The following is a 13,586-nucleotide window of genomic DNA, read 5'->3' on the forward strand; positions in this document are numbered from 1 at the left end:
TAATAAATGAGCCTTCTGAGAACATGGAGTCAGATGCATCATTCCTGCCTTTGTCGGGGCATCCCAGCAAATACAATAAATATAACAATAACAATAATTGCAATGAAAAGGAAGGAATGAGAGGAATAACCCCAAAGAACAACTGATGCACAATGCAGTTTGCTCACCACCCACTGACTGACTCCCAGATGATCCCTGAGCAGCTCTCAGTCCCTCCTGGCGATCTCCCCCAGTTTATGTTCTGGCCATGGCATTCTATGGATGGAGTATCCCTTTGGCCATTTGGGGTCAGCTGCCCTGGCCACACTCCCTCCCAGCCTTTTGTGCACCTGCTCACTGGCAGAGCATGAGATGCTGCAAAGTGCTTGACTCGGGGTAAGCACTGCTTAGCAACAGCCAAAACATCAGCCTGTCACCAATGTTACATCACACCAAACCCAAAACATGGTACCAGCTACTAGGGAGAAAATTAACTCTATCCCAGCCTAAACCAGGATACTATGAAGTATTTAGATTCAAATAAATTTGTTCTTGTGTCTGTTTAAGGAGGTGTTGCATTGCCCCTTTTGCCTTTGAGGATGTGCTTGTCCAAATTCAGGGCGTCCTACCAGGAAATGTGCAGTTCTGCAGCTCATGATGTGAGGCTGTGCAAACAAGCACTGACAAGAATGCAGCAGGTCTGTTGGGCTCTTGCCAGGGGTTTCCTGGAGAAATTTCCTATAAGAGAAGATAAATATAAAAGGGCAGATGAATCCAGACTTAAGACTTTGAACTTCTTACTAACCCTTAAAAAACCCATTCCGTTTGACACCCTTCTGCAGTCAGTTCAGATTTGCCATGGACATGCTTTATGTATCTGTTGCTGTGCAGTACAGAAATTTTTAACAGTGTCTACAGATAATAATTTTTGAGAGGATTAAGGAAAGGATTTCAGAAGAAAGCAGTTGGAATGTCTTAATTGACTTACTGTTTGAATGTATGCAGCATCTAACAAATGAGCCTCAATACCAAGATTTTCTTTTTTTATTGTGCACACAGTGCTGGGCACTTCCTTACATCAAAAGTGTTTTTTCTTGAAGTGAAGTTGAGAGTGAAGTGCTTGGCATTGTGCATTCTGGATCCTGTTTTTGGCACTGCCACCAGACTGTTGTGAGATTGCCTTGCTGGTATTTAATCTCTGTGTCTGGACTTGTGCAGTGCCTCTACAGTACTTACCTACTTCCAAAATAGGTTTGTTTTAGTCTGCTGGTGCTTGTAAAGCCTTTTGAGGCCCTTGGACGAGAAGTGGAATTGGAATACAAACAGGCAGTTAGTGGAACTGAAGTGGGTGAGGGTGAAACTTCCAGGAAAAATCCTGAAACTCAATGTGACATGAACACAGATAAAAATGAGAAGCTAAGAATACTGCTGGATCTTGTTTGCTGCCTTCTCCTTTGAGGTCTATGCCTTTGAGGTATAAACCTCAGTGATAATGTTTGCTGAATGGATAATGCACTTCAGAAACCTTACCCCAAAAGGTATTTCTTAGAAATTAATTGCAAGGGACTATGAGGACTTCCAGCATTTCAAACTGAGAGTTCATTGCATCACTTTTTAACTCCCCTGGAAAAGTTCCCATCTCCCTTTTCAGTACTTGGTCACAGGCAATATACTGCTGTTTCTATAGGGTTTGTTTTATCTGACACAGTTCTCAAACAATTGTGTGGAGGTAGAAGTAATTGAAGTGTTTGGAAAAGACAAGTGGAAACAAACAGGTACAGTGTTTCACATTACCACAAAACCACAAGCTCTGGGAAATCCATAATGAAGATTTTCCTGAGTGTATTAATTCCTTCCCCCTTTTGCATGTGTTTCAAAGTAGACTCCTTTATTTAAATTTCCATAATTCCCCAAGGCCATAGCTGAGTCTGTGCAAAATACTGGACAAGAGAGGACATGCACCTTAGTCAGATATTGAGATAGCAAGCTTAGAAAAGCAAGTCTAGAGGTACTGCATGATAACTGAAAAACAGCTTCTAGTGAAATAGACAGGTATTTTCCCTTTGGGAAGAATTCATTGTTCTCAGATTCCCAGTTCTCTCCTGCATCTTCAGCATGGAAGTTGTGTCAAGGAGTAACCTTGGCAAGATTTCATTGAGCCCATGGGAATAACATATAGATTTAACAGAACAAGGTAATACTGGAGGTGAGTTGAGATAGGATCCTCTCTCAAGAGGAGCTTCTCAAGCCTTCCAGGAATTGCCTGAGTTGCTGGAATAGGACACACTCATGCAGGCAAGGAGCAGTTGTGTTAGGAATGTTATCTCTGATCAGACACTTATTATTTCAGGAGGTAAGCTCTGTCAAAGCTGAGATAAATTAAGGGCTCTGGCAGCTTTCATGCAGCAGCTAAGCAGCCTGTCCTGTTAAGAAAAACAGCTCCCTTCAGATGATCTATGTAATGTTCATGGCCCACTGACTCTTCCAAATTAAAGAGTCAGATTTTAAAATGTGTCCTATTTTGGATGTTGTTTGTAGATTTTTAGCTGATCAGTTGGTTGTTCAAGAAGCTACACTTGGCTTTGAGGTAGCTCCCCTCTCTGGGTAGTAACACAGCTTTTCTTCCTGGCTGATGCAGCCATGGCAGCCTTTTTCCTCACTTGGGAATGATTGCTGACTTTTGTCCCTGTGGGCCCAGAGGCAAGGACCAAGTGGAAGGTCAGGTGCTGGCTGGGCACTCTGAACAGTCTGGGGAATACAGTGTATTGATTAAAGAGAGGCAGCTTTCCCCTCCACAGGGACTTCAGGTCTACAAGAACTGCATTGGAACAGACTTTGCCCATGCATTTAGCACCTTATATATATGAGGGAGAAATGAGAGCAGGCAGCAAGCTTCAGAATTCCTCAGTCTTACTTATATTTTTATTGTAGTGTCTTTATGGGTTTTTAATTGTAGCATCAAATTAGTTGGTGTGAACTTTAGAGTATAAAATGGGAGAATTGTCCATCATCTGGACACTTCAGTGATGCCTGTATCTCACATTTACTTTCATCCCTTGTATAAGTTTGTGAAGTGCAGTGCTTTTCCTTCTGATAGTTGATGGCTTTGTGGTGCATGGCTATCAGTAGCATTTCTCTTGTTTCATGTTTGTTAATAAGTTGGACAGTGGCTTTGCAGACAGCCATATCTGCTAAATGCATGGCATCTTGTAGAAACAGACATCTTTTAGAAACAAAACTAATATATGAAGTAAACTAAATAATCTGTGTAGTCCAAATTCCTAGAAATCCCATGCTTAAACTGGTAGTGGAGTTTCTGTATCATATTCTCTGATGCAGAGCTGTTTTCTTGGCAGACTGGAGAGATGTGACCACTTTTGCATCTCAACTATATGGATATATAAATTAATAAGAGAAGGTGCTGGGAATGCCCTTTCTACTTTGAGATTTTGAGGCAGGGAGTGCTTGTCAAGCTCACAGGACATCTTGGCTTGGCCACATTTTTTTGCATTAAAGTTCAGGTTGATTTTCTGTCTTTTAAGATTTTTTAACACAGTTGCATTGTGTCACTCCCACTTACAGGATTTGCTGTGACAGGATTTGTTGCATTCTCTGTGTCCCAGTTACACTGGGTCTTTGTGATGAGAAGGGCAGTGATGCTTTGTGTTTTGAAAAACTTTCCTGAAGGATCATATATGTTCATGAAATGCATGTAAAAAGATGTCAGCTTGATTTTTGAGTCCTTCTCTACCTAGCAGTGATTGCTGCCAGTCTTTCTCCCCACACTAGATATTGGAATACTGAAACAGCCTTTTTTTAAAGAACTCTACTCCATTTAATTTAATTATATGGCAATTGTTTGTTTGTTTGGGTTTGGTTGTTTTGGTTTTTTGTTGGTTTTTTCCTTTGAAAAGGCTGACAAAAAGCCCTAAGATGGTTAGAAAACAAAAAGAGTGAAATAATATCAGACAGATAAAAGTTCTTGTTCTTTGGTTTTCAGAATCCTTTTTATTGTGAACTTTGCAGCTATGTCAGGGTTTGCATCAGAAGATAGTAAGTTAAAAACAGCTTGTGGAAAGACATTCCTGTTAAAGTAGCTGAGCCTTGCTGATGACTCCATGTGTATAAAACGTTCTGAGTAGTACAAAACCTTCTTTTCTAAATCATTATTTTAATATATTCCTTGTTTGTTTTCCCTGACCTTGGTGTTACTATGTTACCCAGAGTCCTGTTTTTTTCTACTGTCAGCCAAAGTAGCAGGGCAAAATTCGAGGTCAGTTCCCCTGGTACTGTGAACTCAGGGCTGGGTAATGTAACATGGATTGCAAAAATAGATTTGGCTGAGTAGGTATCACCAGAGAGAGAGAGAGAATGAAAAATAGTGAATCCCAGTGAAAAAGGCAGTTCAGTTCCACTAAACTTTGCAAACCAAAACACAACAGAAGGCTTAACAGCAGGAAATGGTGGAGACCACAGTATCCCTGGAAATGCAAGGCAGTGTTGCCACCTGACCAAGCTTATTTGTTTGTACCATGAAGAAGCTCTGGAGTTCCAGCTAAAGGCATGGCAGCCACTTGCCCATGTCATGGAAGGGTTAAATCATGCTAAGGAAGAGAGAAAAACGCTTCTGGCGGTTGTCTTCAAGATTTTATCTCAGAGGAGTGGGATAGGAAATAGATGCCAGGAATTATGTAAAGACCTGTGTAATTTTGTGTGAAATATGAAGGTGGTACTGAGTAATTGTCCTGGAAAAAAACCAAAAACTGTTGGGAATAAAGTGAGAAACTACAGAGGATGAAGAAAGGAAGCAAAAGCTGTCTTGGAAGTTAAAATGTGCGAGGATAAAGTAAAGGTTGCCAAAGCTCATGCTGGGTTAGACTTTGCAAAGGAGAGCAAAGCAAAGAGCTCTGTTTTGTAGGCATGTAGGTAAAAGCAAGGTAAGGAAAAACAGAAGTGTGTTCATAGTGAAGATGGAGCTGACATAAAATGCAATTTTGTATATAGTAAATCCAGATGGACATGGGAGCAAAAGAGACAGTGGGAAGAGCAGGATTGGGAAATGAGGACTAATACAATGAAGCAAATAGTCTTTGTCTCAGAAGAGTGGGAGAAATGTAAAATGAAATTGTGAGCTTTGTGGTAACAATTTGTGATTAAATCAAGCTGTCCTAATGTACTTTGACTGTCTCATTCAGGAAATACTATGGACCACTGGGTAACAGAAGTATGTCCTGCAGATAAACTAAAAAGAAAACAAAACAAATAAACTTTAAAAGGTGATCTGAACATGTACATATCAGTTAAACAGTAGGTGTAGCATCTTTTAAGGAGTAACTAAAACCTGCTAGTTCTGCAAGGGAAGTCCTTTGACCTCATGCAGGTAAGTGCTATAAAATGTGGCATGGGTTCACCAGAGACTGTCCTAGACTGGCTTGACAGCTTTTATTGACAACTGATACCTCCCATGAGGGAAATTGTAGTGCATTTGAACAGTCTGGACTTGAGCAAAGCACAGGAATGCTGACACATGGAAATAATTATTGGAACTGGATAAAACAGGGGAGTAGTACATGAAGTGTGAGTAGCTAAGAAGTTGGGCTAAATTAGAGATGAGAGGTTTTATTAAAGGAGGAAATAAGGGGGTTGGATGTCACCTACAAACTATGCAGTGTCCCAAAAAGTGATAAGGGGTCTGATTTTTGTAATACTGTCATTAAAGTTACCAGCCAAAAAAAAAAAAAAAAAACCAAGGAAAACATCTGCTAATGAAATTCAGGGCTGAATCAACGTTTCAAATCCTCATCAATGCAGAGGAGGACAAGCATATCATCCACTAAGAACTGCAAAATGTTGCCAACTGTAAGATTAAACTTAGGAATGTAATAGTGGAAAGTACCAGGTCATGTACTAAGAAAATGTTGAGAATTTTGGCTACCAACAAAGTGCTCATCAGTTGAAAGCAAAGGAGGAAGATCTAAATATCATAAAAGCCACCAGTATTATGTGACATATAAATAGGCAGGTGTGTTCTCAGCATGTATCAGATGAGAGATTTGTGGCAGGGTTGTGTGTTACATTGATAAGGCCTCATCTGGAAAGCCACGTTCACTTTTAATCACCCAGGTTCTGGAAAGATTAATCCAAACTGGGACAGGTGCAGAGACCTAGGGGATGATCAGAGAGCACTGAAGAGCTTATCTTCAGTGAGAAGGCATGGCTTGTTTAACAAAGCAAAACAAAGGCATGGAAATATGGGTAAGGGGTCAACAGTGGCGTGGTGTTCAAGCTAAAATATTGCAATTTAAAAAATAAGTGGATGAAAGCAGGATAGAATAAAATTCATTGAGTGCTACTGTGAATTAAGCTTCTCAATACTTTTCTACAACTGTCTGGTTCACATATCCTTGCAATTCTGGGGGACTTCTGGGATTTTTACTTGCAAATGTCTCTCTGAGATTTGTCCCTGTGATTCATTTCATTACAAATTCTGATTGAAAAGTAAATCAATTCAAGTCTATTAAAAGTTTTAAAATTTGGCCTTTTTCATTCCTTCCCTCATCTTTAAGTAGTAACAATATTGCCTTGCTCATTAACTCTGTACATTTCCCTTGGCTGGTGCCAGTTTTAACATGCAGCAGGGTTGCCCTGTAGCATTCCTTCTGGGTCTCAGATAATACATCCAGCCTGTGCCCAGGCCTTCCCCACACAGACTTCATTGCATCTCTAGTTTTTGCAGCTAAAATGGCCCTATTTCCTCTCTCAACTAGGACATTTAACATTCTTTTTAGCATCTATTAGCCAAAACCACTAAGATTCCCTTTTGCAGTCTGGCCTCCCAGTAGTGACGAACAGGATAATGACGTAAGGTATTCTCTCGCTTTATTTACCTCCCTCTGCCTCGTGCCCCTGTTCTCCCAGTTGCTCAGTTCTCTCAAAACTGTGACTTTCTGACTGTTGCATTTGTTGTTTATTGCCTGGCTTGTCCTCAGGTCCCAGTGTGAACGGGCTGGAGGAGCCCAGCCTGGCCAAGCGGCTGCGAGGCACTCCGGAGCGCATTGAGCTGGAGAACTACCGGCTGTCCCTGCAGCGCGAGGAGGAGCTGGAGGAGGTGCCCGAGGAGACCCTGGCAGAGCACAACCTGAGCAGCGTGCTGGACAAAGGGACAGAAGAGGATGTGCCCAGCAGGTCAGCACACATTGCCCAGCAGCTTTTTCTGCACCATCCCAGCTGGCTTTGCCTGCCCTTCCTTTTTCTTTAACTATTTACCATGTTGCGCTTTCTAAAGCTTTTGAGACACACAGACTTTTCATCTTGTAGTTTCTGTTCTCAATAACTCACTACTATCAGAAGACACCTCTAGCACTGTAATACCGTGAGATTAATACCATGAGATTAAGTTCCAAAATGGGAAGGGATTTTTAAACTTAATTTTTCAATTGTATCAAAGGTAAGTGAGTCTTCTGAGCAAACAGAACATGCATTCAAATGGAAGGAGGTTCCAAAATTATATACCTTCTTTTATACACCTTCTTTTATATAGCTATATAAAGTTATATACCTTCTTTTCTGTATGCTTTGCATTACAATTCAAAACCATGTTTGGTTTCAAGATTTAGGCTTGGCACACATGTAATCCTGACTGAATGCTGGTGCAATACCCGAGAGGTATTAATGGAAGCAATAGCTGTGGCTGCTGAAAAATGTGTTGTACCTTCACGGTAATAAAATTAAGGTGTATAATTGTATTGTACCTTCATGATAACAAAATGACGGTGTATAAATGTGTGTGTATTGCACCTTCATGAATTTCTCTTTATATGCAAAATTATGTGCAAGCACACCAGGATCCACATCCATGCAGGCAGAGCTAGTGGAAACAATTTTTACAAGAATCATTGAGAGGAAATCCTTGAGGAAGTATGCTCATGAACTTTATAGTCAATCACACATTTTTGCAGAGTCTTGGTCTCTTAACACAATTTCTCATCTACTTGTCTTTGTAGCAATAGCAGCCCTTACCTTTTCATCTCTGAGTCTGTCCAGTAGACTTGAAATAAACTCAGAAAATGCTATTGTTTGCTTCCTGAAACTTAGATCCTACAGTCATATTCTATGTATGAATTGCCTGCAGATATAGGTCTGTATGAGAAATTCAATAATCTTGGCCTATTTTTGGGAGATTCAAACTATATTTTCTTAACTCATCCTTCCTTTAGTTACCTGCTTAGGTTTAGGAATTACATCAACTATGACAAAATAAGCATTGATGATCTCAGGGGTTTTACTCCGTTATATTTCTACCTCTAAAACAAAAGTGTAGAGCTATTGACTGTTGTTACTCTTTGTCTTGATTTCACTAAATCAGGACACAATAGGCCTGTTCAATAAATGGCAGAAAACTTACAAAGGCCAATAATTAGTTTAAAAAAGTGGAGTTTTGGCATTTTGGTATGAAGCTGATGGTCACTGCCAAGAGGTGTTTTGTGAGATTCTGAAGATTGAGGGTGGAACACTATTAGGTTAGCAAATTTGGTTTTTGTCTTGTAGGGTGTTACATTTAGTTCCTTTTGTCCTACATTCATCCCTATAACTTGTTATCAGTATGAGAATTTCTGTCTGTAGTAAAGTGCATTGTATAATTTTCCATGTGAGAAGCAGCGTGGGCAATTCACATTCTGTCATAAGGAGAAAAGAGGAAATACATCAAATTCCCTGTCAGTTTGACCTGGAAAACTTTATATTCCAAATCTAAATATGGCAAGCAGTTTACTCAGAAAATGGACAAGGCTGTGTGGGCCAAATATCAGAGAGAGCAGAGGGAGAATTTTCTAGGAGGTGTAGCTGTTGGGTATCCTCTCTGCAGCTGTATTCACTCCATGGATAGACTGCAAAGACATAAAAAAGGGGGGAGAAGTCTGACTACTTTTTCAGCAATAAAAAAAAAAGTTTTTACTCCTGCAACAAGCCAACCAAGGCCCTGATTTAATCATCTTCACTGTCTTGGTGCAGTGCTGCAGGGCTAGGAGCAGGCAGAGGAGATGGGGAACTCTTTGTTCCCTCCATGTCTTACAAAGGATGGGTTGGGCTTTCAGGGTTCACTTAAGTGGCAGATAAAAATCAGGCAGAGACCTCACATTTTGGTGCACAGCTTCCCATCACGCACACACTGCAGAGAAAGTTAATGGGAAAGAGCATTCAAAGTATATTTTTTTCAAAAGATAGTTAATCTTATTTAAGTTTCAATTTAAAAAAAAGATCAATTAAGCAACTAAAGCCAGACTACACAGTAGTGTGAGGTGTAGGAAACCATTTATATGCCTTATTGATTGCCTTTAAGTTGCAGTAGCCCCCAGTGTGCCATCTCCAGTTTTGGTGTCATGTCCTGTGGCCTTTCAAAGGAGTGTCATAGGACAGCTTGTGCTGTATAGGTCTGTATGGCAAGGGAAGAGATTCATTGCCACAGTTTGGGTTTCAGTTCCTCTCCTCAGCACTAAATCTGTACATACACCTTTTTATAATGAGATACTCAACTGCTTATGCAAATTCTATAGAGCAACCTGCCTTGGTCTTTGATTTCTGCTTTATAGAAAAATAAAATTTCAGCTATTGAGTGAATTCCTACAGCACAGGGTTTCCATGCTGAAAGGAATGCTCACTATACCAGGCCATCTCCCACTGCTGTCTTTCAGCTTCTCATTTCTCAGTATTCAAAGGTCAAACAAAAGCCAAGTGATAAATAAAACCCAAAGAAGGTGAAGTGAGCTGTGTGGTGAAGAATTTGTGTCGTCACTCCTCCATGCGATAAGCTGGCTGGTGGAAGAGCAGCAGTTCATTCTGTTTAGCACCCGTGGCAACAATTTGAGCAGCAGTAAACCTTATTGACAGCACACCAAGCCCCCAGCATGCAGCACCTGTCAGGTTTATTTCCATACCAAAGGGTGGGAAAGTAAATCAGGGAGAAGGTGAACATCACATTTAACCCTGTGACAATATCTGCATAAAGCCTTTGGAATATGCTCTGGTCTTCATGCACCAAGCCCACAGCTTGCCAACAGTGTTTGTGTTCAGTATTTCACATGTGAAAATCAGGCAGCATGTTAAAAATAACTGTTGAGTTTATGCTGTGAAAAAGTGGCTTGTAATTTGAGCAAAATAATGTTATTTGTATGCAGACCAGTTAGAAGAATTTAAGAGCCTATGGACAGAAGTGTGTGACAATCAGAGCATGAACAAAGGGTTTTCCTTCTTAGGTTTGCTATCAAAAATAGGCTCTCAGACTAGCAGATGAATAAAATTATGTAAATAAGGTAGTACAACTGTACAAGTTTTATTTCATAGACCCACATGAAGTATAACCTTCATTACTCTTTATTTGTTGGTTTTCCCTTTCATTGTCTTCGTGGAATGGGTTCTGCCAAAGCCAGTGGTCATGGGCATAAGGAAGCAGCAGAAATACTATTCTCAGATTATTCACCCAAACTTTAATTATTCACAAGTAGTTTTATCCTTCAGTCAGATGAATTGGGCCTTTTAAGATTTATAGGAGAAGTATCCAACAGTTGCTCTAATAAATGCAGTTCTGTCACGACAATGGTCTGTTCAGGTAAAACAAAGCTGGAGCACCTTTTGACCCTGCAGAGAGGATCTGTGAGTGTGTTGTAGTCCTCATTCATTTTCCAGTGACAAATGCAACCATCTTTCTCCTCAGTCCCTCCAGGTAGTCTGGCATGTAAGAGTGAGCTCGATTAAATGTCGCTGAATGAGTGGTTACATTTCCTGCCCCTGCTGCATATGCTGAGGAACTGTTAGAATTAAACAGAGGTGACTTCTAAAAGGCACTAATCATTTATTGCTTTGCATGGTTTAGACTTTGCTGTGGGAATAATAATCTCATTACTGTAATTATCTTTGCACTGCTTCCTACAGTTTCTTGCCAGCATGTACACTGTGTAGTTAATTGGATACATATTTCTGTCTGTGATGCAGAAAAGTGAAGAATTTTGGGGTTTTTTTTCTCCATCTCCTTAGTTCACATGCTGTATCCTTTGCCTGATGTGTTTTGTATTCTTTCTACTCCCAAAGACTGCTCTGGTTCACAGGAGCAAGTGCCAAAATTATCTTGGGTATCTCAGCAGTAGCTGCTGTATCAAAAGCCATGGCCTTCTACATTCTAATGCTGTGAGGAACTCCTGCACTGATTTATCAAGAGCAATGTGATATGAAGAAAATAGTTTCTTTCTGTTGTATTCAATTGTCTTGAACTGTAACAATAAATGCTGCACAAATATTTGGACTTGGCTTCAGAGGCACTTTTCTGCTGCCTCTCCTTCTTTAAAAGGAGGGCAAGGACCATACTGCAGCCTGCAGGTGATGCTGTCACTAAAAAGCCTATGAAACATTGGAAGCTGAAAATCAGTGTTATGTTTTAGGCTTATGTGTGTTGAAATGACTTGTTAGTGATCTAAGACTGATCAAGAAAGCATTGACTTCATAATCTTTAAGGTTATTATTTATTATTAGCAATATAATCTTTTTTTTTCCTAAAATCTTACAGTAGTTCAGAATCTGAGATGGAGGAGGAAGATGAAGAGGAAGATGATGAGCAGCAACCCCCTTCAGACCTGGGTGGTGTGCCATGGAAAGAGGCTGTGCGTATCCATGCCCTCCTGAAGGGAAAGAGTGAAGAAGAGATTGAGGCTGAGCAAAATCATGAGATTGAGTACAAATATGATGATGAGGAGGAAGAATACGAAGAGGAAGAAGATGAGGAGTCAAGTGAAGGTTAGCTTGGTTCATCCTTTGTTTCTGCCAGCCAGCAGGGAAAAAATGAGTTGAGTATTGGCCATACAGAATAAGAAAGATTTGCCTTGGAAAACTTTACTTCTTCTTTTGCTTCTTTGTTGCTCTGATTTTTGAGGGAGTTATTGTCAAGGAAAGCTCGAGGTGGTTTATTCTGGATGCTGAAGGACTTTGCCCACAGGACAGTTTAGAGTACCAGTACTCACACAATATGCTTCCCATACACCATGCCAGCATGTCAATTCACAGCCTTGTGCTGCTGTATTGGCTTATGGTTGGTTTTTATAGTTATTTGGAATTAGATTTGAATGTGCCCTTTGTTCTCTGACAGCAGGAACTGGAAGCATTGTGGTTGCAGTGTTTTCAGTTTTAGAGTGCCTCACTAAGGAGTAGTGCCCTGTCACTGTCAGCAGGGCATTGCACAAGAAGGTGCTTGTACCTCTCCCAAGTTAAAAGATGGCCTTGAGAAATAAGGGAGTTCAGGTAGTTCCCATTTTAGCTTTGAAAGATTTCTGTGGAAAACCTTAGGGAAAGACTCCTTCCCCTGTGTTTGTCTCAGTCATCAAAATGCAAAGTTTGTGCTCAGAATAGACATGTTTCCAGTGTTTCACCACCATGCCAAATTTCTCACTGCTCTTGTCTCTGTCTTTATACTCACATTTCCTTTTTGAGGAGACTTGTAGACTCCAAAGAGCTTTTTTGTAAAGGTCTTTGGCTGCCTACTGCCAGCAGAGGTCCAGTGTTGAGTCTTAGTGGCAGTGTTGTTGATGAGCTCAGCAGGCTCCTTGGCTACCTTCTCAACCTAGGAGCTGAATGTCCGTGAGTGCAGTCTGTGGAAACCAAAACTTCTTTATGAGTATGGCAACATGCATGTTGTGTGTTCAGCCTGCTGAGCAGTGGTGTTCTTGGATGGATGCTGTTTCATTCGAGCAGTTTTCCTGCCAGGCACTTGGAACACAGCGGGAGTACGGGGAGCTGCAGCGTTTCCAGGCAGTCTCTCTTTCTGATGCTGTCCTCTCTCTTTCTCTCTTTCCCTCTCTCCATGGCTTGTGTGTGTACACGTGTGCCTGGTGCTAAATGTGGATGTGTGCTTCCCTCTGCTGTAGAGGGGGAGTATAACCCTTGGGAGAGAGAGCTGCAGCAAGGCCTCTGGCTTCAACGTCTCTCAGATGAAGAGGACTCGGGTACACATAAAGGTACCCGCACACTGTCTCCACCTCCAGGGGAAGGTATTAAAGAGCAGGTCCCACATGAAGAGTTTCTGTGTTTTATTTCATTGTGTTACCAGCTCCCTCAAAACTGATTCAGTAGCCCTTGTTCATCTCCTGGTTCAAGTGCCATAAATCAGATCTGTCATTGCCACTGGTTTTAGGAAGGTGATAAAGCTACCAAGCACCTCAGGATTTCTAGAAAACCTGGACAATTTGCTGCTGTAATTTGCATGAACAGTGACTTCCAGGTAATAAGGAGTATCAGATTTGTTCTACACATGTAGACTACTTGCACCTGTGTATTATCTCAGACACATGGGACACATTAGAAGTACTGCCTTTAGACTGCTTGTGTCAGCAAAGTTGCTTTTTTTGTTGTCCTCTGTGTGTCTGTCTGTCTGTGGGGAGAGTCTGGAAGGAAACTAATCTAGCTACAGCAATCCCTCAAGATTCTTCAAGCAGTTACATAATAGTCATAAAATTAATCAGACATTCAAATCTAACTGGTTGTGTCATTTTCCATGATGCATTCTCTTGCAGTTTATTTTTGGGTTTTTGTAACACATGGTCCCAATAGCTTGTTAACCCCTCATTCCC

The 13,586-nt window shown here is 40.9% G+C and overlaps 1 protein-coding gene across 19 annotated transcripts in view; it reads left to right on the top strand.

Moving 5' to 3' along the window:
- The window catches only part of MICAL3 (microtubule associated monooxygenase, calponin and LIM domain containing 3), a 174,249-nt gene that overhangs the window by 119,463 nt on the left and 41,200 nt on the right, over nucleotides 1-13,586 (top strand). For 13 of the 19 annotated variants that reach the window (XM_077178155.1, XM_077178172.1, XM_077178158.1 and 10 more), the window contains 3 exons: nucleotides 6,969-7,164; nucleotides 11,534-11,760; nucleotides 12,885-12,974. In XM_077178155.1, coding sequence (XP_077034270.1) covers nucleotides 6,969-7,164; nucleotides 11,534-11,760; nucleotides 12,885-12,974 — 513 coding nt within the window. The remainder of the gene's footprint in view (nucleotides 1-6,968; nucleotides 7,165-11,533; nucleotides 11,761-12,884; nucleotides 12,975-13,586) is intronic. The other 6 variants (XM_077178163.1, XM_077178166.1, XM_077178169.1 and 3 more) reach the window with 2 other exon arrangements.

Source organism: Agelaius phoeniceus, chromosome 5 (assembly GCF_051311805.1).
Source record: "Agelaius phoeniceus isolate bAgePho1 chromosome 5, bAgePho1.hap1, whole genome shotgun sequence".
NCBI classification, from domain to species: Eukaryota; Metazoa; Chordata; class Aves; order Passeriformes; family Icteridae; genus Agelaius; species Agelaius phoeniceus.